The sequence below is a fragment of the Condylura cristata genome, unplaced genomic scaffold (genome assembly GCF_000260355.1).
Source record: "Condylura cristata isolate star-nosed mole 26May11 unplaced genomic scaffold, ConCri1.0 scaffold00023, whole genome shotgun sequence".
In the NCBI taxonomy this organism is placed as follows: domain Eukaryota; kingdom Metazoa; phylum Chordata; class Mammalia; order Eulipotyphla; family Talpidae; genus Condylura; species Condylura cristata.
This window is the reverse complement of record NW_004567124.1, coordinates 8,527,880-8,551,007: the sequence shown is the minus strand read 5'-3', so window position 1 is coordinate 8,551,007 and position 23,128 is coordinate 8,527,880. Positions and strand designations below refer to the sequence as shown.

Genomic DNA, 23,128 nt, shown 5'->3' with positions numbered 1-23,128 from the left:
GCTTTAACCCGCTGCGCCACCAGGGAGGGCCAATGAGTAACTTTTTAGCCTAAGAATCAGGTCAGGAAAAAAACTGTGCATGTGTGTGTATGTGTGTTTGAGTCCCTTGTAAATAGTTTCTGACAGTTTATTATTTTATTGAGTAGATACATATTAATGAAGAAATTACCAATGCTTTAAAGTCATCCAAATATTAATGCTGAGGCATATTTGAGCAACGTGAAAGCACCATTGGAGTTTTTTGTCCTGACCACAGTTGTTGGGCTGTGTTGTCAGAGGGCAGGCTGAATCACAGCCCACAAACTTTGCTTATGAGCTGAGATGACACAGCATCATCAATTAGAACACGTATTATTAATCTGTGCTGTCAAAGAATGATGCTTTCCAAAAGGCTATTAGTTATGTAGGGCCTTTAGATTCTTAATGTCATGCCTTTCAGAAGCTGTGTATTTTTGAGATTGTGTAATTCTTTTAAACGTAAAAAATTGCACCCTTACTGCCAGGGTGAGCTGTGGTTCTTGCTACTGTTTGTATGACAGCCCCTTCTTACTTTCTAGGCTTTGAACACAAGCCAGGTCTTTGAAACTATGGGCAGTGAAGATCCCTGTCATATTATGGCAGCTACTCGGGTTGTGCATTGTCCTTTTTCCCTTGATTAATTTAAACTTAGGGATGACTTTAATTTAATCCAATTTGGTCATTGCCCACTGCAAAGATTGGTTCAGGAACTCAGCATTAGCCCCAGAATATGACATTCCCTTGGTTTTAATCCAGAAATGAGATGTGGAATAAAGACTGCTTGAGGTTTTGGCAAACTCCTCACTTTTAAGAGCGAGACACAGGAAGATGATCTCTTTTCTTCTCAGTATTGCTGTTGTGGTCAGGAACTGCTATCAGTCAGAGAATGAAATTGATACTCCCAGGGGGGCAGAACCAAAGGACGTACAGAGAAATGAGCCGGAACTATTAGATCGAGCCATCCCTGAACCTCGACTCACTATGGGGCTTGTTCTATGAGTCAACAAATTACCTTAAGCTAGTTTGATTTGGGGTTCTGTTATTTGCAACAGAAACATCCTAATTGATATAATTTTATTATAATCTTATGACTGGTCATCATTTTACTCCTGGAGTGATCTCAGGAATTTGTCTTTTCTTTAGTTTTAAAGTGAATGATATTCTGCTGATATTATTGCCAAACTAATCTTTATAATGTGCAGATTTTAATTTTCTTACTATAGTAAGATTTTTTAACATCCTTATTATTACTATAGTGCACTAGAAAACTGAACTTCAAAGGTTTTCTTTGTTTTCACCATATTTAGTAATAAGTAACCTTTACTGAATTACATATGGGTATTTCACCTTTCATTTAGTATCTACTGTGTACATATTTCTGTGCCAACCTAACCGGCAAAGAGAGGATGGAGCTCTTGCATGATGTGAGAGCAGCTCAGAACAATGAGTTAATAAGCCCAATAACACAAGGTTGAATTCTGTACAAAGGCACAGAAGTTGGGATGAACATTAACGGAGGGGAGAGCTGAGGAGGGAAGGAGAGAAGGGACTGTATGGGTGGAGTGGCATCCTCAGGAAGCGTGCTGATTAATATGGCCATGAGGTTGGGTGGGGGGAACTGAGAGAAGCAGAAGGCAGAAGTTGGTGAGAGGCTTTGAGGATTGGATGCCATAATCCATCCATTTGGTGTGAAAGATCATTGGTAGGCTGAAGGTCAGAGCCACAGCTTCTTGAATAGTGATATGACCACAGGAATTATTGCAAGTTGTTCTCTCAGTGGCATGCAGGAGAATTAGACTGGAAAGATGCTGGCACAGTGACCTGGGAAGGGCTGTAGCATAATAGAATTGGAATGTTAATATCTTACATTTATATGGAATTTCAGAGTTCCCAAAGCATAGTCCAACATTTTATCTGCTTAGAACTTTTCAACCCTTTTTATGGATAGAGATATAGAAGTTCAGACAGGTTAAGCAACCTCTTGTAAGTTAGTGACAATCTGCAAGCCAGGTCTTTTGACTTCCTTGTGTAGCTCTTTTCAGTGAAAACATAAATGATGTTTTCTATTTTTAGTAAAATTCAAGTTGTGCTAATTTGTACTCTACCGCATGTTCTAGCAACTGGCTCTTAACAGCGGCATAAACAAAAGGCAAATACCACAATTCACAACTCTCACAAACATTGAAAGCCTCTGAATAATGAAAAGATGGTTAAATATCATAGATAATGGTAGGACCTCCTCAAATAACAGGAAGGTAATCCTTCTAACAAATACAAATAACAAAAGGGTAGGGCAGTAGAAAGTTTGCTAAATGTTTTGTAATGAATGGGGAGTAACTGAGACATTAAGGGAGCCTCAGAATGGCTCTGTTGAATGGCCATGGAAAAGTTACCCTGACTCCCAGCAACAGGCAACAACAGCCTGAGTTGCCCTCTTAAGCCAGAATAAGAAAAATAATAATTCAACAGACATTTGAATTTACTCATCTCTTATTTAAATTGTGAATGAGCTATTCAGTGATAGAATGTTGTATATTAGCCTTCTGTTTGAGAAAAGTTCTTCCCCCCACCTCCCAGGTACTGACGGAGTAAGCATTTTGAAAGCTATGAATTTTTTCTTTTTTATTGTGGTTAAAAAGCACATACCATTACCACCTTAACCATTTCTAAGTGTAAAGCTCAGTAGCTTAAGTATATTTACACTGTTGTAAAATAAATCTCCAGAACTTTTCTACCTTGCAAAACTGAAATGCTATACTTGCGAAACAACAGCCTGCCTTTCTTCCCTCCCCCTCCAACCTCTGGTTACCACCATTTTATTATCTGTTTTTATGAATCTGGAAAATCATAAATTTGAAAAAATATTTCTACTAAGAAATATTTTGTTGAGTGCCTATCAGGTATTGGGTATTCTTGATGCCAGAGCCAAAGAGAGATAAAGGATAGCAAAGAATTCCTAGATGGCCTTTTTTACACTGTATTTGCTGGTATATAAAAAGATAAATCGCAGAAAATTAATGTGTAAAGTCTTAAGTGACTAATTGGTAACAATACATTTCTGTGTGACACAAACAACAGTAACATGCTGTGTTGCCAAGTTTTCCTCTGCCTCCGCAAATCCTGTAGAGCTGCGTACCTTGGAGGAAATGGGAGCCCAATAATCTGGGGGATATCGAGTATCTGATTGTGTATGTTAACGGTACATGGTTATTGGTGAAGGGAACGAATGACTGAGAAGCTATTCTGCAAAATTAGCTTGGGTGTGACTGTTGTCTGTTTCAAGGTTCATAAAGAATACCTACAGAGGTTCCCTGGGGAAAAATGGCCATACAAAGAAGGGAAAAATCCAGTTGGGTTTATGCCAGTAGCTTATAAAGTTGGTGCTGTGGAGCAGCCTTTTGGAGTCCTGTCAACATTTATGTGGAAACATTACAGTAATGTAGCCCCTTTTCCCACCTCACTCCCCAAAGGAATGCACTTAATGTTTAAGTGAATTTAGAAAATACATAATTTACATGTTTTCTTGAAATGTATTGGAAATTAATTTAAGGGGATCTATATAGAAGGCAAAAAAATAAAACCAAAGGAAAAGCTAAATCAAAGCTGATAGCTAAGACATAGAGTATTTTAGTGAACTGCATCTGAGTTGTATTCCTAACTGTAGTCTCTTCAGGAAGAATAGTAGTTTATTCCTGATAAGGATAGAGCATGCTGCTATTTGTCAAATACATTGTGATTCTTTGTAGCTGAAATTGCTAAGTCTTGAACTATCACAGTGGGAGGAAATAGGTAAAGGGAAGTACATGAACTTTTGAAGTGCTAGAACGCCAAAAGATTTTTCATGGCACTGTCCAGCCCTGTTGAGTATTGTTTACAGATTAGAATTACCTTGGGGAGCATTTAACATGACAAGTACAGAGGTCCCACCCTTGACCAGTGAAGTCAGAATTTTAATAAGGGAACATGCCTAGTGTTTTGTTTTGTTTTGTTTTCAAGGTAATTCTAAAGAATAGCCAGCACTAAAAACCATTCTGGCTATTTCAATTTTAACCAGTAAGATACAGACAATATTTCTTAAAAATATGTGTAAAAACCTTGCTAAGTGTACAACATAAGTATGCAGATTTTCCTGTCTTGCCTGCAAATAGATGTTACGTTTTTCACTTATATATTCCAAAGAAATAAGTGGAGGAATACATTACATGGAGATCTTTGATCTTCTTCAGGGAGGGATAGGACTTAAGTATGGGAAGCATTGTTTATGTGTATTTCAGGAACTGGAAAATATCGCATGTTCTCAATCTCATTGCCTCAAATTATGTAACTTTGAGGGGTATGATCCATTTGTGTCAAAATAATGAGGCATATAATACATTGCATTTAACATGTGTGGGAATTCTTTACTGGGTAATTAGCATTCCTTTCCTCAGCCTGTATTCAGAGGAAACATACCATTCACACCCTCTCTGTGTTCACATTTTCCAGTGCGTTGGAGAACTTTTTTTCAATAGAAATCTTTGTCCTTTTCTTAATAAGACTTGGATTATATTCAAAGAAATTTAGCATGTCGTTCTTTTTTTTGGCAGGAATTGATTTTAAAATCAGAACGATAGAACTGGATGGAAAGAAAATTAAGCTTCAAATATGGTAAGTAGCATATATAAACAGAGTTCCTGCTTTAATTTTTCATTGAAATGTGAATTGTAGTAAGTTTGAGGTATCCTGTGATCCCTAAAACATCTTGATCTCAGCCAATAGTAATGTATAAGTAGTCATAAGTGGGAAGGTAAGGAGTGATATCACTAAGTCTTTTAGCCAGAAGAGATCTGAGACTTCGTTACTCCAAAATGCCAGGGGAAGGAAACTATAAAGAGTGTAAATTACTTTCTCATTCTGTTTGTAGCTGTAAAATCAGATAAGGCAAAGTAGTTAAATGATAGGAACCTTGAACTGGAAGTACAGGTCTGGATTCTGGTGTTGCTGGCTAATAAGGCAGTTGACCCCAAAATGTGCCAAAGTGGCATATTGTTTATATTGAATTAAAGTTACTTAATCAATTGATACAAGAATGACTCCGACCCTCTCAGATTCCTTAAAAGCAAGAAATAAATCTCTCTGCCCAGGTGGTAGAAAACATCTTTATCTTTACAAAGAACCAGGACCTGTTTAGCCTAGATAAATAGACTCTGCTTTAATTTCTTACTAAATTACTGTCCAAACCTGGAGTTTCTTTGTCCAGTCAATTCTTTAACAGCTTATTGTTTCTCTGATTGAAAGGTATATGAACCTTACTGCTTTGTTCATTTCACACGTCATATATTCACAAGCCTCCTTGTGCAGAAATTCATTTTTCCCCTCCTATTAATCCACCTGTGTCAATTTAATTATTTGACCAGCCAAAAGAACCAGGAAGAGTAAAGAGGAATTTCCCCCCTCTCCACTCTCTTTGAATTGAGAACCTCATGTCAGTTGCTTCCCTTCTTTGGGCTTATTCTTCCTAACTTACAAATTGATTGGTTATACTGAGTACCCCACCAGCTCTGATATTTTGTAGTTTATTTGCATATTTCTTATCTTTAAATTGAAAAAAGAAATGAACAACGCTGGACTGGAAAATAAGAGAAAAAGTTTTGCCTCTTATTTGTCACGTTGCAATACATAAGACAAAGGTCTTATGTTCCCCCCAATTCTGACTGGTTAATTCCTAAAGAATTTGTCAAACTACAGTGAATAAATATGGTTCTTGCAGATTGCCAGGTTGGATATTTTTGGCTTCAAGCCAGAAGCTCTTCTTAAGATTTTTTTTTTTACCTCCTGTAAGCTGGTAGATTTCTTACAATACAAGGCCTTCCATGGAGCCACATAGATTTGGAGACTTGGATGTTTTTGATGATCTTTACTGATCTAATGTATGTGAGGGCAGGACTTGATAAAACATGTAGTAGCATAGACTAAGGAGAGATAGGGTGAAAATGTAATATATATTAGGTTTTTCCCTCGGGTATTTTTTTTTTTCTTTGTTGAACCTTGGAATTGTGATAGAATTAGAACATTATACTGTAATCTGCTAGCTCTTCTTTCACAGAAGAAACTAGGACTTAGAGTGACTAAACCCATTTGAGGGCCTCTGTGTGGGCTAGTGATAAAGCTGAAACCACTATCCAAACCTCCCGGAACATCACACCTCAGCTTCTTGTGTTAGCCTCGTTTAGTGGTTCCCAGGAAACTCCCTTAGAAAGCTTTGTGAAAGCTACCCTAAGCTCCCCTGTTTATCTATTAGTATTTAGTGAAGAAGACAAATGTTTTACATATATCCAAAAGAAGATTTCAGAGGGGAGCAAAGAGAATTTCTTACTATGTGCTGAATAATCTTGATTATCCCAATAAAGAATGTTTGTAGGAGTGGTCAGCTAATTAGAACTAAATATAGACTGACTGTAACAACATGACCCTATTTATTGATACTCTCAGCAAGAAAATAGTCTCCATTCAGCCTTTACAGCTTACATGTGTGTGGTAGACTCCTCCACCCTCACTGCAAAGCTGGTTCTAAATCAAGTAGTGTGTTAGAGTCAAGAAGATGTGGTTGGTCTGCTCAAAGATGACTGATTTCTATTTTCCCTACAATTTGTTGCTGTGTTCCAGACAATTGCCCTGTGTTCTAATCCTGATGAGTGAGAGAATGGTGGGGTAAAAAGAGACTGTGATGTGAGGGCTGGCCCTGCACTAACGGCTCAGACCTGGGATACTGGAATCTCATTCGTGGGTATGAGCTGCTTTGTGCAGAGCATGACAGTAGCCCACTTCCTTCTGCAGAAGGAGGGCGATGGTAGTACCCTTCACACTGTGACATCCTGTGAGCACATGTGGAAATATTTTGTAAGGAATACATAAGTGTTAAAGTATTTATTAATGGTTTTGATTCACTCTATTTCCCATGAGCCTTCATCTCCTGTTTGGGTTCATTGCATTTCACTTTCCAGTATATTTCCACTAATATCTCTTTTCCCACCTGCAATTGAATTGTACAATGTATATTATCTTAGTAGCATAGAAAGTAACTTAGTTTTTGGCTGCAAGTAGCAAATTTAGGATATTGACTTTCCCAGCTATCAGGGAGATTTGACTTCCTTTGTAGGAATTGCTTCAATAAATGTGATTAGAAACTTTTGTGTTTTTCAGAGTGTATTTTAATAGTATGCCATCAACTAGAAAGGAAGAATATATGAAAGTTTATGTAATTTTGAAGTGTTGTTCTTATTTTAAAATCTATGGAACATTGTTAAGAATTATGTGTTGAACTCCAGGTTCCCATTTGCTTATGGGTTCCATAGCTGAGAAAATTCTTGAAGAGATCCATTGTATTGTGCTCTGCTAAGCAGAATTTACACAGTAGTAAGTCCAGGCCATTTGCTTGCTTTGTGCAGAAATCAGGCTTTCAGTCGAGAGAGCAAAATGCCTTAAATCATTAGGCATTTATAAAAGGATTATAACTACCTCTAGGAGTCCAAGAATGCAGAGCTATTTTCTCCTCTCCCACATGTGTTTGATTAATATAACATGCCAGTTCCTAGCAGGACCCATGTATTTTCCTGTTTCAGCTTCTATCATCAAGGTCCAAGTTTTCACCCCAGTCATTGTGAGCTCCTGACAGCTCCCCTGGCCGACACCGCCCCCAGCTCACAGATGCCAGCAGGCCCCTTTGTGTCTCATTCCACTTTCTTCTGACACTGCTGCATTTGTGAGCAGATCACAGTTATATCTCCTACAGTTTAGAGTCTCTCCTCAGTCATTCTGATGATATCTTTTAAAACCACTCTCTTCTTTGTTTCAAATTTTAGGGACACAGCAGGTCAGGAAAGATTTCGAACCATCACAACAGCATACTATCGAGGAGCCATGGTGAGTGTGTTTTAAGGTTTTGTAACTCTTCAGAATAAAGAAAAACTTGAGGTAATTTGTCAAATTTATGACATTCAAGCTGGAGTCTTATAAATTGGGAAAAATGGATTTTTTGATGTGAAAACAAGATATTTAAAAGGTTTATAAAATGTTTTGTGTTTAGTAGTTATACTTTCCTCTTGGTCTTCTTGATAATAACCAGTTATTTAACTGGTAGATGTTTTAGAACGTCAGCATACATTCTGAGTGATTGTATATTTTGTATTTTTTTCCTTTTATTAATATCTTTGCCAAACCTTAGCAAACCACAAGCTCTGTAAGTGTACGTTTCTTGCACTGTCTCATCCTTCAGCCTTGCCACCATCATTCCTTATCTCTCACCAGATCTAGCACCCACTGCTCCTGGCTCATCTTTCTTGAGGCTCCTCCTCAGTATTTTGCCAGCTGGCCAGGAATTAGCTGGGTGATCTGGAACTCTTTGAGACTTAGAATCTGGTGAATCTTTACCACCAGATCCTTTTTTGTTACATCCTATACTTTCTTATGTTACCATAACTTCATTACTAGGCTATTTTCCCTCTTAAGGTGTTCATTTATATTGCTTGTTGTTTCGGGGCAGATTCTATGTGGTGCTGGGAGTGTGGTGATGAATAAAGCAGCATAGAAGCAGAGCTGTACTGAGGCATGCCTGGAACTACAGGCTCAGACCAGGACTTCATCTCTCACTTCTAGGTCTAAATTGCACTCTAGTTTGAGTTTTGTATTATGATGAGATCATTGTGCTCAAAGAGGCTTGGAAGTTTGAGTAACTGAGATCATGAAGTCCAGATTAGTAGATTGTCGGGTACCAATGGCCAACATATGCAGCTCATTGCTTAAAAGATTGTGCTTCTTCGAGTGGTATTGGGATAATGGAGCTGAAGCAATGTTAGCTGTTCCCTTTCATTAAAAAAAAGATGTAATCTGAATTTATAGATCCCTCTATGATCATGCTGCTACCCACACCTCTTTATCAGAGTCTGAGTAATTCATTCCTCAAAAAGATTGGGATCCCTTCTTAAAAGGATTTCACCTGTGCATTGTTCACCACTGGGCATTTTATATGTATTTGTTCTCCACATCCCACCTATAATGATTTTAAGATTGTGAGAGGTCATTCTTTTAAAAAAGACAATTGTCAGCTGCTCTCTATTTTTCTTTAGATAGGGATCATGGGGAGGGACTTGTGTACCAGGAGGAAGTTTGTTTTTTGTTCCCCCCAGAAGGACTCTAGGGTTAAATAAGAACATCCTAACAAGGCATGAATTTGAATAGTTTACTAATTTTGATCAGTGGCATCTTATAAACAAAAGCCTTTCTATTGACTAGTTGTTTTTTTTGTTGTTCATTTTCATCAGAGTGGGGAGAAACATTTGGAATAAGAAGCTAATGTTTCACTTAGATCGTGGTATGAAGATAGAGGTCATTGAAATGTATTATTCAGTTTAGATTTGAGGGTTTTCCTTCACCTACTGCCTAGTCTTCGCATTATTTCCAATGATTAGAAACTAATGCTATACTATAGTAGTATTTTCTTTTTCATTTTAAAGGTAGGGGTTTTCATATCTTTTTTTTTCTTTTTTTCTTTTTTGGTCTATAATTTCAGTGCCTGTCATACAAAATAAATACCTGCTAAAGGAACTGAGTCCTTGGAAAATTTCATATTCAGATTAACAATCTTAGATAAATCTTCAGGAATTTCTTCTCTCCTTGACTCATGGGTCCTTTGCATCATCTTTTCTGTTGAGATGCTGGGCTTCCATGTTCTCATTTTTAGTAAGAGGTGGTACGGGCAGGTTTAGCTCGGTTGGTTCAGGTACACAATATGTGAGCAAGCAATGTGCTGGAGTCTACCACCAACGCAGATTCCTTTGGTCTGTTTCAAACTGTTGAGTAACACTAGTAGGCATAGCAGTAATCCTGATGGACAGTTGGCCTTTAGGGGAGAAAAAGGACCATAGCTTTCATTATCAGTATTTCTCACATACCAGCACTGTCTTGTGAGCACTTAAGAAACTGTTGTTACTATAGGTATGATATATATACACACACATACATATGTATATGTATGTATACACATACACACTCAGAAGCGTGTATTTTAAGTGGTGTACTTGAGTTTATATTTTCAACTGGTTCAGTTATCTTACAAACATAGGAAACAGTAGGAGGGTTTCTACTATTGAAATCAAAGGTGTAAGTTAATAATTGCCACCATTTTTGAATCCAAGTTGTGTCCTGAATGCTGGGTGAAATATTTCACAAATAGGCCTTCTCTGGTGGCGCAGCGGATTGAAGCACAGCACTAAGAAGTTAAAGCCACTTCAGCATGAGTTCAATCTCCGCCCCAGAGATGATCCATATGGCACGGCAGACCTCTCCTGACCCGCCCGCTGCTCCCCTCAGCAGTATACTTTGTCAGTCGGCCTGTTCTGCTCCCTACTCAGTCCCTGATGATTCCTCTCACTGCCCTTCCACCTCTGACCTGTACCCCAGTTCTGTATGCATAAATAAATAAGTCTTTTTAAAAAAAATTCAAAAATAATATCTCAAGTAGATCCTCTAAAGAATCCATTGTGGAAGATGTGCCCTCATTTTACAAATTAGGAAATGGAAGCAGAATGCAGTGGTAAGGTACCCAAGGATTTTTAGTGTCCTTATGGAAAACAGATTAGAAGAGGTTAAGAATGAAAGCAAGGATATCAATTAAAGACTGTGATAGTAATCCAAGTAAAGGCTAATTGATGAGAATATGAATAAGGCTATGTGTGGTAGTGGTGGGGGTTTTCAGATTCTGGAAATATTGGGGTTGTTGATCTGTAGGAATTAGTTACTGACCCCCTTAGAAGGAGATTATCCCTGGGGCCTGTTGGGCTGGCTGTTAGGCTGTCTTGCTTTTCATCAAAATAAGGGTGCAGGAGGAAGAGAGGATTAGGAGGGAATGAACACAACTGCGTGTTTTATGCAGTTCAGTTGTTAGTGACTTCAAGGAACATGTAGGATCTGATGTCCAGTCAGTAGTCTCCAATGCATATTTGACCCCTAAATATCTCTTCAGCCTCATCTTATGCCCTTCTGCCATTGATTCTGTGCTCTCTTGCCAAGCTGACCTACTTTCATGCAATATGTTAGTTCTGGGCCTTGATGGTCAGCAAAATAATTTATAACATTTCTGCTATGTGTCAGGTTATGTGTGCATCTCTCCTTTTCACCCCAGCCTCACTCCTCTGCCTTGCTCAAGTCTACTGAATCTGTAGGCCTTAACTTAATGTTACTATCTCAGGAAAGCCATTACTGAACACTCCAGTACTCAAGTAGCTTAGATGAGCATCTGAAATCAGAGCTTTCCATGCTTCATAATAGCATTTGTCAAAATTAGAATTAATTATATGATTACTGATTGATTGTCTATTTTTTTTGCTCACCATCCTTGATAGAAAGGGGCATTATCTATCTTGTTCACTGCTGGTTACAATCAGCATAGCATCAGGCACACAGGTCTCATAAAATATTTGTTGAATGGATGAATGGGTGGATGGGTCTAGCACTTGGTATGGAAGTGGAATGGTCTGGGGATGAGATGTTGAACTAGATCACATCAGGGTTTTGTGGAAACATTTAGAAGATAAACTTTAGAAATACCAGACATGGGTGGGCTTTAAAAATCTGATGACATGTCTTCCATTAAATCTGCATAATAAATCTAACACTCGTAATTCATTTGGACATGAAATGACATTTTGATCAACTCAAATTAAAAAAAAAATCATAGTTTTAAATCAGTGTGTTTACAGTCTTAGTACAGGAAAGAAAGAAGGCAATTTCTTCTTGGGATTAATAAGTCCTAACAGATCTAATTACCTCTTACTCCCAATGTTATCTTTGTTTTAACCTAAACACTGTTTCAGCTCCAGTTACAGCTGATTCTTATCTGTGAGGCTGATATAAAGGGTGTATCACCTTTACTGTAATCACTAATTCATTAAAGATTAACTGAAAACGGTATTTATCTACATTGTGAAACAACAGAATTAATTTTTGCTTCTGTATACTTTTTAAATGTATTGTGAATCCCTTTTACAAAGATTAAAAAAGGACAAACCAATGGTTTCTGAAAAGGAAGAGTATATTGATGTTATATCCTATAACTTTAAATGTATAAAGCCTAATTTTTTATCTCTTACAGGGAATTATGCTGGTGTATGACATCACAAACGAAAAGTCCTTTGACAATATTAAAAATTGGATAAGGAACATTGAAGAGGTATGAATGGAAAAGGAGTGATAATGCTAGAGATCATCACAATGATATTGGAATGAGGGTACATGCTGGATTCTTATAAAGGGCTCTTTTTATCTTTTGAAAAGGCATCCAAGATGCTAAGAAATAGGGCATGGGCAGGTGAGCACTGTCAGCGAGCAGTGGAGGGAGAGCTCTCCCAGGCTGCCGGTGTGACTCCTGCCAGACTGAGGGTACACAGAACTACTTCTCAGAATTATAAACTGGGGCCAAATCTTAGAAATAAAGTAATCCAAGTCCCTATTTTACACCGTTTTTGTAAATAAATTGAAGCCAGAAGCCTGTGCTCATATACTATGTAAAAAGGAAAGCTGGAATTAAAACATCTGATTTTAGGGTCTCTCTCTTATTCTACTGTGCTGTTTGACTGGCAAAAATATATCTTTATTCTGGTGACTTATCATTTTGCCTTCTAACATTTTCTCCATCTTAGATACTTGAATTTTGATTTATTGGTATTAAGGTTTTTTTTTTTTTTGTTATGTATGGAATTTTGGAAAGAAATCTGATTGAAATAATTTTGTACATATTTACATTATCTTACATTTATTTTTAAAGTATTTTTGAATCCAAAATACCTTCCCTGTTGGTTTACTCAGTAAGTTTTTTTTTTCTTTGACCCAAACCAGTATTTCACCTTTTTTTTTCACTAGATAACCATATATTTTACTTCTGTTTATGTGTAAAAGCCTTAAGTAGCTTTCCCCCTCCTTCCATCTTTTAAACTTTTCTCTGAATCAGGCCTTCTGGTGAGTATAAAATTACTTGTCTTAAATTCACGGATTTGTTTCTGATAGATTTAGGTTTGTCTACTGAATAGCTGTATTTTTCTCAGGCTGTTTTTATAACACATGGTTTCCTCTCCACAGCATGCCTCTTCAGATGTTGAAAGAATGATCCTGGGTAACAAATGTGATATGAATGACAAAAGACAAGTGTCAAAAGAAAGAGGAGAAAAGGTAAATTTTCCCTCTGAATGCATGAAGATTAGAATCTACTCAAACAAAAGTTATTTTTTTACTCTAATTGTTGATTTGTTTTCACATTATCTATATTGTAAACTTAAAACCTCCCCACACAAATAGACATAATCCATACTTGAATGGTGTGAATTAGTATTCCAGATCTAACTCCACAGTCTATGTAGTCATGATTCATTCCTAAAGAATTTACTATTTTCTCAGAGATACAAATTGGTCTTTTTTAAGATTCCCACAGCTTAAAGTTAAAGCACTTTCTCACATATCTGTGTGAAATGCCCAGTTTTGAAGTAAAAGTAATTCATTCTCTCTTAAAAACAAAGGTAATAAGACAGGGGAAGTTTTGATTACTGTCTAACTCATAATTTTCGAAGTGTTTTACTATATATTAGATATATGTCATTATGGATAAACTGCTTGTAATTCATCATGCTGTGGGATGTCATATATATATGTTTTCTTATTTTGTGTCTTGTGCATCTTTACTTATTTGACATTTTCTAAATTGACTTACAGGCTTTAATTTTTAAATCTTGGTATTTAGCTTCTTTTTTTTTTAGTGATACACACAAAATGCATTTTGATTTTCAATTTGTCTGCAAACATTTTCCTCCTAAAAACATTCACTTAGTCTTAGTATTGTAAATAAACTGGAGACTCCTTGGGAGTTGATGAAAATAGGGACGAGTTCACCATTTGTCTCAACCAACAGAAACCAAATCAATGAGTAGTTAGTATTTTAAGCTTTTGTTATATTATATATCAGTTTCTTAAAAAATAATGTAAGGTCAGCTCTCCCTGGTGACACGACAGGTTAGTGAGCCGTGGGCAGCCACTTCAGTGTGAGTTCAATCCCCTACCCTGGAGGTGACCACATGGCCCAGGCAGACCTCTCCTGTCTTGCCTGCTGCTCTCCTCAGCAGTGTACTTCGTACTTCGTCCATCTGTTCTGTTCTCCACTCTGACTCTGGTGAATCTTCTCACCGCCCCTGCACCTCTGGCCTGTACACCAGTTCTGTATGCACAAATACGTAAATCTTTAAAAAAAAAAATTTAAGATTTAAGGTCAGAACTGGAGTTGAAGAATTGTACTCTGGGAGCAAAAAAAGGGGGCAAAAAACCCCAAGTTATATGGCAGCTTTGAGAGTTTTAGTTTCATTGTTTTTCTTGTTAGTTTCCTTGAAAACTAAAAATATAATTGGAAAGAAGTGCTTAAATTGTGTTTTGAGTAGAAGTTGTGCCATTTTACTTAGGATGACTGATTCAGATGTCTAAATTTTAAACAATTGAAGAAAGAAATGAAATTTGCGAACCAAAGGAGTTCTGAACTAGATAGTGTACCTCTGGGGCTCTGTAAAACCTAGGACATACAAAAGCAACTTTTACTGAATTTAAACATTTGTTTGCCTTTCAGTTAGCAATTGACTATGGGATTAAATTCTTGGAGACAAGTGCAAAATCCAGTACAAATGTAGAAGAGGTAAGAAATGTTTGGTCACTTGCTCTGTAGCAGCCTAGTGCTCAGGTGTCTGTACTCTGAGGACTCCCAAAGTCTTTCTAACTTGGTGAATGCCTTGTGTGAGCACCTCCTCATTTTGTGTACACTGGTGTTTCTGACATTTCTGTAGATCCAGGTTGTTGACTTTCTAGTACCCATCCTCCACATAGAATATATCAGATTGTTCCATGATGGTTCAAAAAAGAGAAAATTAAAGTTCAGTTTCAGTTCAGATTTCCCTTTTGTCTATTAGGAGACTGAAATCCTGCACTAGCCAACCCAGCAGTGTCCCCTGTTCATTTGTCATCGTACATGGCATCCTATATAAAGGAGAATCTTAATTACTTTTATCTGTGTACCCTCTCAAGCAGGAACGTGTGAGCTCATTGGGCTGAGTCCATTAGTGTACACATTTGGAAGTAGATTGAGTATGATACCTTGTAACACAGTGGGCATTTAGTAGAAATAAGATGTGTTTATCAGAGAGTAGCTTTAATACATTTTTGATAAGTTAACTAAGCAAACCCAGCATCTAGTGCTCCAAGGTAGATTTTCTTTACCATGGACAGAATTGTTGATAATATTTTATATTTAAAATTTATTTTTTAAACCAATCAAAAAATAGAAGTATGTGTTTATACATAGAATTCACTTAACGGTATTATTAACATTTAATACACACTCACTCTTTACCTTAACATCAAATGTAAAAATTGGGTAGTGGACGCTGACTGGAACTTTTTTCATGTTGTTTTAAAAAACTAACACTCATTTTTCCAGGTTGCTAATGGATGTTAGGAAACAGGAAGTCTCTATTGATTTATTTACACACAGATAGGCAGAAAAATATTTCCTTATGCTTAATACAAAAGAATTTCCTTTCATATTAATTCCACAAAAGGGGAATTTCTTAAGTCAGCTTTAACCATAGAAGCAGGAGAAAAGCTTTCTCACTGAGATGGCCAACATAGGATTACTTCCACAGAATAAACTTCATGCTCTGTCTTAATGGAGCAGTGTTAGGTCACTGTTATACCTGCATTCTGATTACAGCTGTGGTTTAGTCTTGAGTTATGGAGCCACCACACATTTTCTTACTTGGTTCCATGGGAGTTGCCAGAGCTGCTTATTCTGGCCAGATGTTCTGCATAAATTAGTAATTTCCCCAGAGTTTTAACATAGTGTGGTCAGGCTCATTAAAAACTGGGATGGGCCCTCCCTGGTGGCACAACAGCAGGTGAAATAGCACTAAGAAGCTGAAGCCACTTCCGCATGAGTTCGATCCCCACCTGCCCCGGAGGTGACCACATGGTGCAGCAGACCTCTCCTGACCCGCCTGCTGCTCCCCTCAGCAGTGTACTTCGTCAATCTCCCTGTTCTGCTCCCCACTCTGTCTCTGGTGTGTCCTTTCACCGCCCCTGCATCTCTGGCCTGTACCCCAGTTCTGTATGCACAAATAAATAAATAAATCTTAAAAGAAAAAAAAAAAAACTGGGATGGCTTGATTTAGAAACGTATTCTCACAGGTGTAACAGTGAGACACTGACAGTGAGTGATATAACAGTAGTTATCGTATTGTTTCTATTTGTAGAACAGTTTTTGAGGCATGAGGAATGGTTGGAAACAAAGAGGCTGATGGGCCTGCTGACAGTGAAGAAGTCTTGAGTCTTGGCTCTGTAGGCACAAAGTAGTAATGATATCTTAAACAGAGTTTGGTGTGGGTCAAGAGACTCTGGGGTAATATATCACTGAGGTTAATTAGATTTGTCTTGCTTTCATTTGAACAGATTTCCACAGTGTTGAATTTAGCTAAACTATAGGAGCTATTGGGATTTTGGAGTGTTAAGATGTGGACGATTTTGTATTTTCAGGCATAAGAGTGAAACCAGTTTGAAAGAGAGGGGTATATAAAATAAGTGGTAGAGATTTTTGTGAAGACAGATTTCAGAGCTGCAGGGTAGGACATAATTACTCATTCACCCAATAAACAGATAATCCAGCATCTCCAAATCAGCACTTTGCTCTGGGGAAAGAGATGTAGATAGAGTTTCTGCTCTCAGTTGCTCTTGGTATGAGGAAGCTACCTATAACTTAACAAGTGTCATATTAGGAATTTGTGTCAGATATGATGTACAGAAATACTGAATGAATGACAGCTTGATAACATTGAAAAATATTTAATTAAAAATTAAGATATGACACTCCTGTGTATATTATAATTAGTTATGTTATCTTCACAAAGTTTAAAGGAATATATTTACATTTTATGACAAAGTAATAGAGTTCTATATTTTTATTTTTACATATATCGTGTTTAGTAATGTAGTTTTTTTTACCTTTAGGCATTCTTTACACTGGCACGAGACATAATGACAAAACTCAACAGAAAAATGGTTTGTATTATTTTTATTTTCAGTATGCTCTTTAAAAGTTTTTCTTACTTATGCTCATTATTTATTTGATGAAAAGATAGGCCTAGTTATAATCCATTCCTATCAAACCCTTTTTTTTCTTGACATACATATTCACTTGGTTGAAATTTGATTACTTCTTGAGGTTTCTTATTTCTTAACTGTTGCTGTTGTAATTATAATTCTGGAGTTGCTAAAAGTTTGCTCAACTTGAAACTATCAACAGTGAGTCATTAGGATCACATTAAAAGTTTGTTCTGACCTGAATCGTGAACATAATTGTACATCTTATGTTACCAACTCTTCTTACTTCTAGCAGGACAGTCTATGCCAATATCTTAATATTGTTTCCATCATTAACCACCCTTGAAACTTTATACTCCACTGGCTATAATTTCTTTGAATTAGAAGTAGGAACTGAACTTCCTATCTTATTTATAACTAATAAGAAAGGTGGTATCCTAAAAACATTTTTTTCTCACTGATATTCAAGGAGCAGATAAGCATCAGAGCTTAACTAGTTCCCTTTCCAATACAATACTGTATATAAATAATTAGATCAAATCATGAAACTTTATTTCCTTGGCAACTTTATCTTTTATTTTTCAGAATGACAGCAATTCTTCAGGGGGAGGTGGACCAGTGAAAATAACAGAAAACCGATCAAAGAAGACCAGTTTCTTCCGTTGCTTGCTTCTTTGATGAACTCTTTCTGAGAGACTGCAGCACACCTAGAGGACCCTTTCCTGCTTCTCTGAAAGCACAGGTTACCCAGCCTCAGAATCACACCGCCAGCTGCTGCTGAGAGCATCACTGAACCTAGACTTCTAGACAGAGAATGCCAAGTGGATTCCAGCCTCACAGCCTAGCAAGATGACAGGCTCCTTGTTTCAAACGTGGAAGCAATGACGTGGAGACACATGCAGGACTCACCTTGTATTTTCTTTATTGCCTATTGCAGAAGCTGCTATCTTTCTTTTTCCAGTTTGCACATAAGTATTAGCCTTTCCCATTTACAGCACAGTCTGCAATTTGTGTTTGCACACTTTTGTCTCATAAAGTCCTAGACAAATTTGTGCACTTAAGGATGTTTTTAAAAGGGTGGAACCTTGAAAGCAGAGGTTAACATACTGAGACATAAAGGACATTTAGTCTGGTTCAAATGACAGATGTTATGGCAGTGATTGCATTTATCAAAGGGCTCTAATTAGTGACTTTCCTAAATAAGGATCATTAAGATCTGGTAAGATTTTTCTTAAAACGCCCATCCAGTCGTCAGAGGTCACAAATTATTTCTAAGGATTGTTTACATCTTTGCTTCATTTCTGATCATCTTGCCATAGCTGAATAAATCACTTCTTCAATTGATTACCTCTGCCTAATCTATAGAACTGCATTTGAAAATCACCTTAATCTCATTTTTCTTGGTGTTTGATATGCTTTCCCTTCCTGTGTTTGATTGGTTATAATTACCCAGCTATCTAAAACATGTCGGAATACTGGTATCTGCTTCTAATTTTAAACTTGTTGAAAGAGAGAGACCATTTTTGGTTTTATTTCAGCATTTAATTATGTCACATCAGTATATGTATGTATATTTTCTTAAGTTTTGCTCCTTAGCTGCTGGCTTAGTTGTAATACCTAATTCCTTATCATCTATTCCCTCTCTGCAAGAGTTAACAACAGTTAGATTTAGATTTTAGTTTGCAGAAAACTTACCAGCAGGCAGACAAATTAACTTTCTGATATAAATTTAATAGAGATAGATCTTGCTTAGATAACTTGATTCTGTTCATATTTGGGTTTTTTTGTTTGTTTAATGAAAATAATTAGAATTAATGCAGCATTTAGGAAAAGTCTTGCCTTTTCATTAGAAAAAGTATGAACAAGATTTTAGTGTTGAAAAAGCTGTTGAATGTATAGAACCCCAGTTCCACCTGTTCAGATTCATTGCTACAGATTGTGGTCCAGTCATTTGGACCAAAGCCAACCAAAAGCTTCACTGCCTTTCTCGTCAGACACTGGGACTGGTAAACCTTTTGTGGATGAAACCATCACATAAGGGGAATAAAGCATTTCGTGTTACCTTATGTGCCAAATTCAGATCATGATGTCATTGCTCTTATTCTAGCAGAAAGAGTGGGTTAGGGAAATGAGTTCCGTCAATTATTCTTCCTCTTATGACTATTTCGTTTCTCAAGGGTCATTGTCATACTTGATACATTTGAGAATGGAAGATGAAAGTGGAAATGCTTTATTACCACAGAGAACTCTGTTTCAAATTAAGATTTATCATTAGAATATGTAAACCAGTCAACCTTTACTACTTGTTTGGAAACTTCTATACACTTTAGTGGCAGCAATTACATCAGAGCTATTTTTGATGGATACACTAAATGTATTGCTGACAAATTTCAGCCTCCTTGATTTCTTTGTGCTTCTTACAGGCTGGGAGGCACCTGTTTGGTGTCCCAGTATAATCAGTAGTTTCTTGATTGTGAGTTTATCATTTTAAAATTAGATACATTCTTGGAAAGAAAAAATAATTTCTTAGAAATGTCTAGTAGTCACTGATTTTCTGAAGAAGATCGGAGCAGTTAAGCTTTCAGGATGGTAACAAAGTACTTTCTAAAAGGCAAGTGCTATGACACCATGTATGAATGTAATTCTCTTGGTAATTTACCTCTATTTGGTGTCTTAACACTTTGATTTATATCTCAGGGGTTGTCTGCAAACCAAAACTGACATATTCTGTGGTTAGCTTTTCTTTTAACAGATACTTTGCTTTTATTTTATTTGTTCTCTTTTCTTTTGTCTTATATGGGTTAATAACTAGTCTCCATGAACTTCCCTTTGAAAGAGCCTGTAAAGGTTAGCTGAGTCTAAAAGTGCTCTTTGAAGTAGCAGCAAATTGGGGGTATATGCTCTGTTATATAGAAATAAATTGTCCTTGCTATTTTCTTACATTTAGCTTTGCTAAATTGTACATAACTTGAGCTAAGACCATAGGAAATTCACTTTCTGCATGGTAAAATGACCCAATAAATAATCCACTTTGCTTAATGATGTACATACAGTGCATTATTTTTTCTATTTGTAGATGAATTTAGTGACAGATAACTGTCTGTTCCCTGCTGAAACTGAAGAAACTTAGTTTTGTGTGAACATTTTTGTGGTTTAATGAATAAGGTACATGAAGATTTTTGGAGCAGTCTTAGCAGTTCAGTGGCTGCACTTTATTACCAGTGTGCTAATGTTTGACAATGATTGGACTAGACCTTTTCAAATAGTCTGAAGGTGATGAAAATGTGCTATAACTAAGTAGCATATAAATCAGTCGATTGTAAAACGTTTCACTGGGAACTGATTTTAGCTATATTTTATTTCAGACAAGTTATGAGAAAATAATCCACCTGTGCATCAGTTAGGAGGTGCTGCAGGGTTTCTTACTATTTACATAAACATTTTGTGTAGTCTTTGTTATAAATTTTCAGATGACTATACTCATTACTTTAAAGGACTATTTTTTAATTATACCTCATTTAGCTAACTAGTCTTCTAACATCTAGTAGAAAAACAGTGAGCCAGCCTTTAAACATCCAACACAATTGAGATTTTGTTTTGTTTTGAACTAAAGGCACCATTGAGAAAGGTAGGAGGTAGTCTAGTTTAGAGTAGAATATATATGTTATATCCATTAGTGCAAAAAGAAAAAGTATTATCTCTCTGTCTCCATTAATAAATTTAGCTGTGCAATATAGATAAATGTTTGCAGAAATTTCTAAATAAAAGATTATAACTCCATTTTACAGGTTCTGGATGCTGAGAATATTAAAGCTATATATATATTTCCCCCCTGTGATCAGTAAGTAACATGTTTAAACAGACTTTCTTTTTTAGATCATGACTTAGATTCTTTTATAAGCTTAGTTCTTAATCTTTAAAGATGAGCTTCTAAGCTGAAATTTTTTAAATGGCATTTCATAACATTGGGCTGCTTCTCTAAAATCTTAATTACTCATTTCTGCTATCAGGTTTTTTAGAAGTTTTAACAGAAAGGACATTCCTTTTTCCTTCTTGTTATATCCAAAGAAAGGAGGTAAAAAAAATGTCTAAAAATGAAATTCCCTATCCTAGAGGAACCCAGAGGGATAGAATATGCTAATAAAATTTCAAATGTTAGCACAATTTTACAGTAGAGTCAGTCTTATTTTCAGACTAATAAAACTAATGAGTGTGTTCACTATGAAAAAAATTTAAATGACTTAAATGTACAGAAATGAAAATTAGCAAACTCTCTTAGGGATATTGTCAGACCTTACTTCATTTTTTTGAAATGCTTGTGCCATATGCAACTGCATTTCTTATTGCCAAGAACTAATAGAATGTCTTGTTTCATTTTCTTACCTTTTTTAAAATGTGAATTTAATTATTATAATTCAATTCTGTGGGCTTACAAATGGGCTTTATTTGTTTGCAGCTGACACTGCAGTTCCTTTAATGCAAAATAGCTTAAACTATTTGACTAAAATCAAGTCCCTAATGGAAACTAGGTTTTCCATCCAGTCATTCTATTGCATTTGTTTCAGTGTATTTTACTTCTGCTTCAATAGCTTGATGTGAAAGCTCCTGCAGATAAAGTAGACCTGTCATGTGGTTAATCTTGTTTAAACCAATTCATTAACTGTGTACTGATACTGATGCTGTGTTTTTTTTTAAAAAAATGGATTTTATTCCAGGTGAACTTTTTTTACAATAATGTTCGTCTAAAATAAAAACTACATAATGAAAATACTCATGACTCTCTGAAATGGATTGACATTTTAAAAATATTTCTTCAAATTTGCTAAGTGTGCGATTTAAACCATGGTAAACTTGAAGTCTTTTAGTCAACTTTATATCATACCTAGAGTTTTTTTTAATAATATACTAGTTTATTTTTACATCATTTTGTGCCTTTTTCCATCTCAGTTGTAATCTCCGTGGGCTTCCCATCATCAAATCACCCGTGTGCCCCCCCCAAGCCCCCCATTTTTTATCCCATTCCCCATTCCACCCCCCCCTCAAATGTCTCTGGTATATGGCTGTTCATTATCATTATTATTTTCTCCCCTGGTCCTTTATACTCCTGCTATGAGTATACCACCCGCATACCTAGAGTTTTTTTGAAGGCTTAGAAAAATTACCAGGTCTCCTACTTATACTTAGTTCAGAATACACTGAGATTATTGTAGAACTGCAGATTTAAGTTGATTATTCTACCCTTGTGGTCCTGGCATGTTTAGTTCTTGTTTTATTTTCACTTTTAAATAATACAGTTTGAGAGTCCAGCTATATTGATGTTCCACTTCTACCCCTACATGTTCCATTGCTGCTTTTCCTTTGCACTATTTTTCTCAAGCTCCTCTTTTCTCTCTCTAGAGTCAGATCCTTCCCTGTAGTGTGTGTGTGTGTGTGTGTGTGTGTGTGTGTGTGTGTGTGAGAGTGAGAGAGAGAGAGAGAAGAGAGAGAGAGAGAGAGAGAATATAACCAGCTCGTTTAAATAACCCTTAAAAGGACAGCTTCCTCCACTACCGTGTCATCCTTTCACGGTAGTTTATTGTGTGGGTCACCGTTATCCGAGCTTGGGTTTTATACGCGGCGGAGCACGAAATTCCTCCAACTATGCAAATGGAAAAATGTGCTTTTAAAGGGCTCTTTTATTTAGAGAGGGATTCCTGTCTCTGACCTGCGCTGTTTTTCTTTAGTTTTTATGGAATCTTTTCTCGTTGTGGCTCCAAAGCGTAGTGCGGACTTGTCCTTTCTTACAACGCCTCGCTGCCGGCGACGTTTATCTGTGGTGATAGTCCTGATACCGCCAGCGAACCCCACCTCGGAATTAGGAACTGGGGCGCCGGGAGGGGCGGCCCGGAAGCCTAGGGGGTGAGAGGTGGGCAAAGAGGAACTCGCCTTGCCCCGCCCCCCGCCTCCATCCCGCCTC

The 23,128-nt window shown here is 36.8% G+C and overlaps 1 protein-coding gene across 1 annotated transcript in view; it reads left to right on the top strand.

Annotated features, from left to right (window-relative positions):
• RAB8B (RAB8B, member RAS oncogene family) overlaps positions 1 to 18,313 on the top strand; it is a 57,806-nt gene extending 39,493 nt beyond the window's left edge. The window contains exons 2-8 of the mRNA XM_004687702.2: positions 4,605 to 4,665; positions 7,860 to 7,920; positions 12,146 to 12,223; positions 13,129 to 13,218; positions 14,654 to 14,719; positions 17,080 to 17,130; positions 17,758 to 18,313. Coding sequence (XP_004687759.1) covers positions 4,605 to 4,665; positions 7,860 to 7,920; positions 12,146 to 12,223; positions 13,129 to 13,218; positions 14,654 to 14,719; positions 17,080 to 17,130; positions 17,758 to 17,850 — 500 coding nt within the window. The 3' untranslated portion in view covers positions 17,851 to 18,313. The remainder of the gene's footprint in view (positions 1 to 4,604; positions 4,666 to 7,859; positions 7,921 to 12,145; positions 12,224 to 13,128; positions 13,219 to 14,653; positions 14,720 to 17,079; positions 17,131 to 17,757) is intronic.
• Positions 18,314 to 23,128: the final 4,815 nt, after the last annotated feature.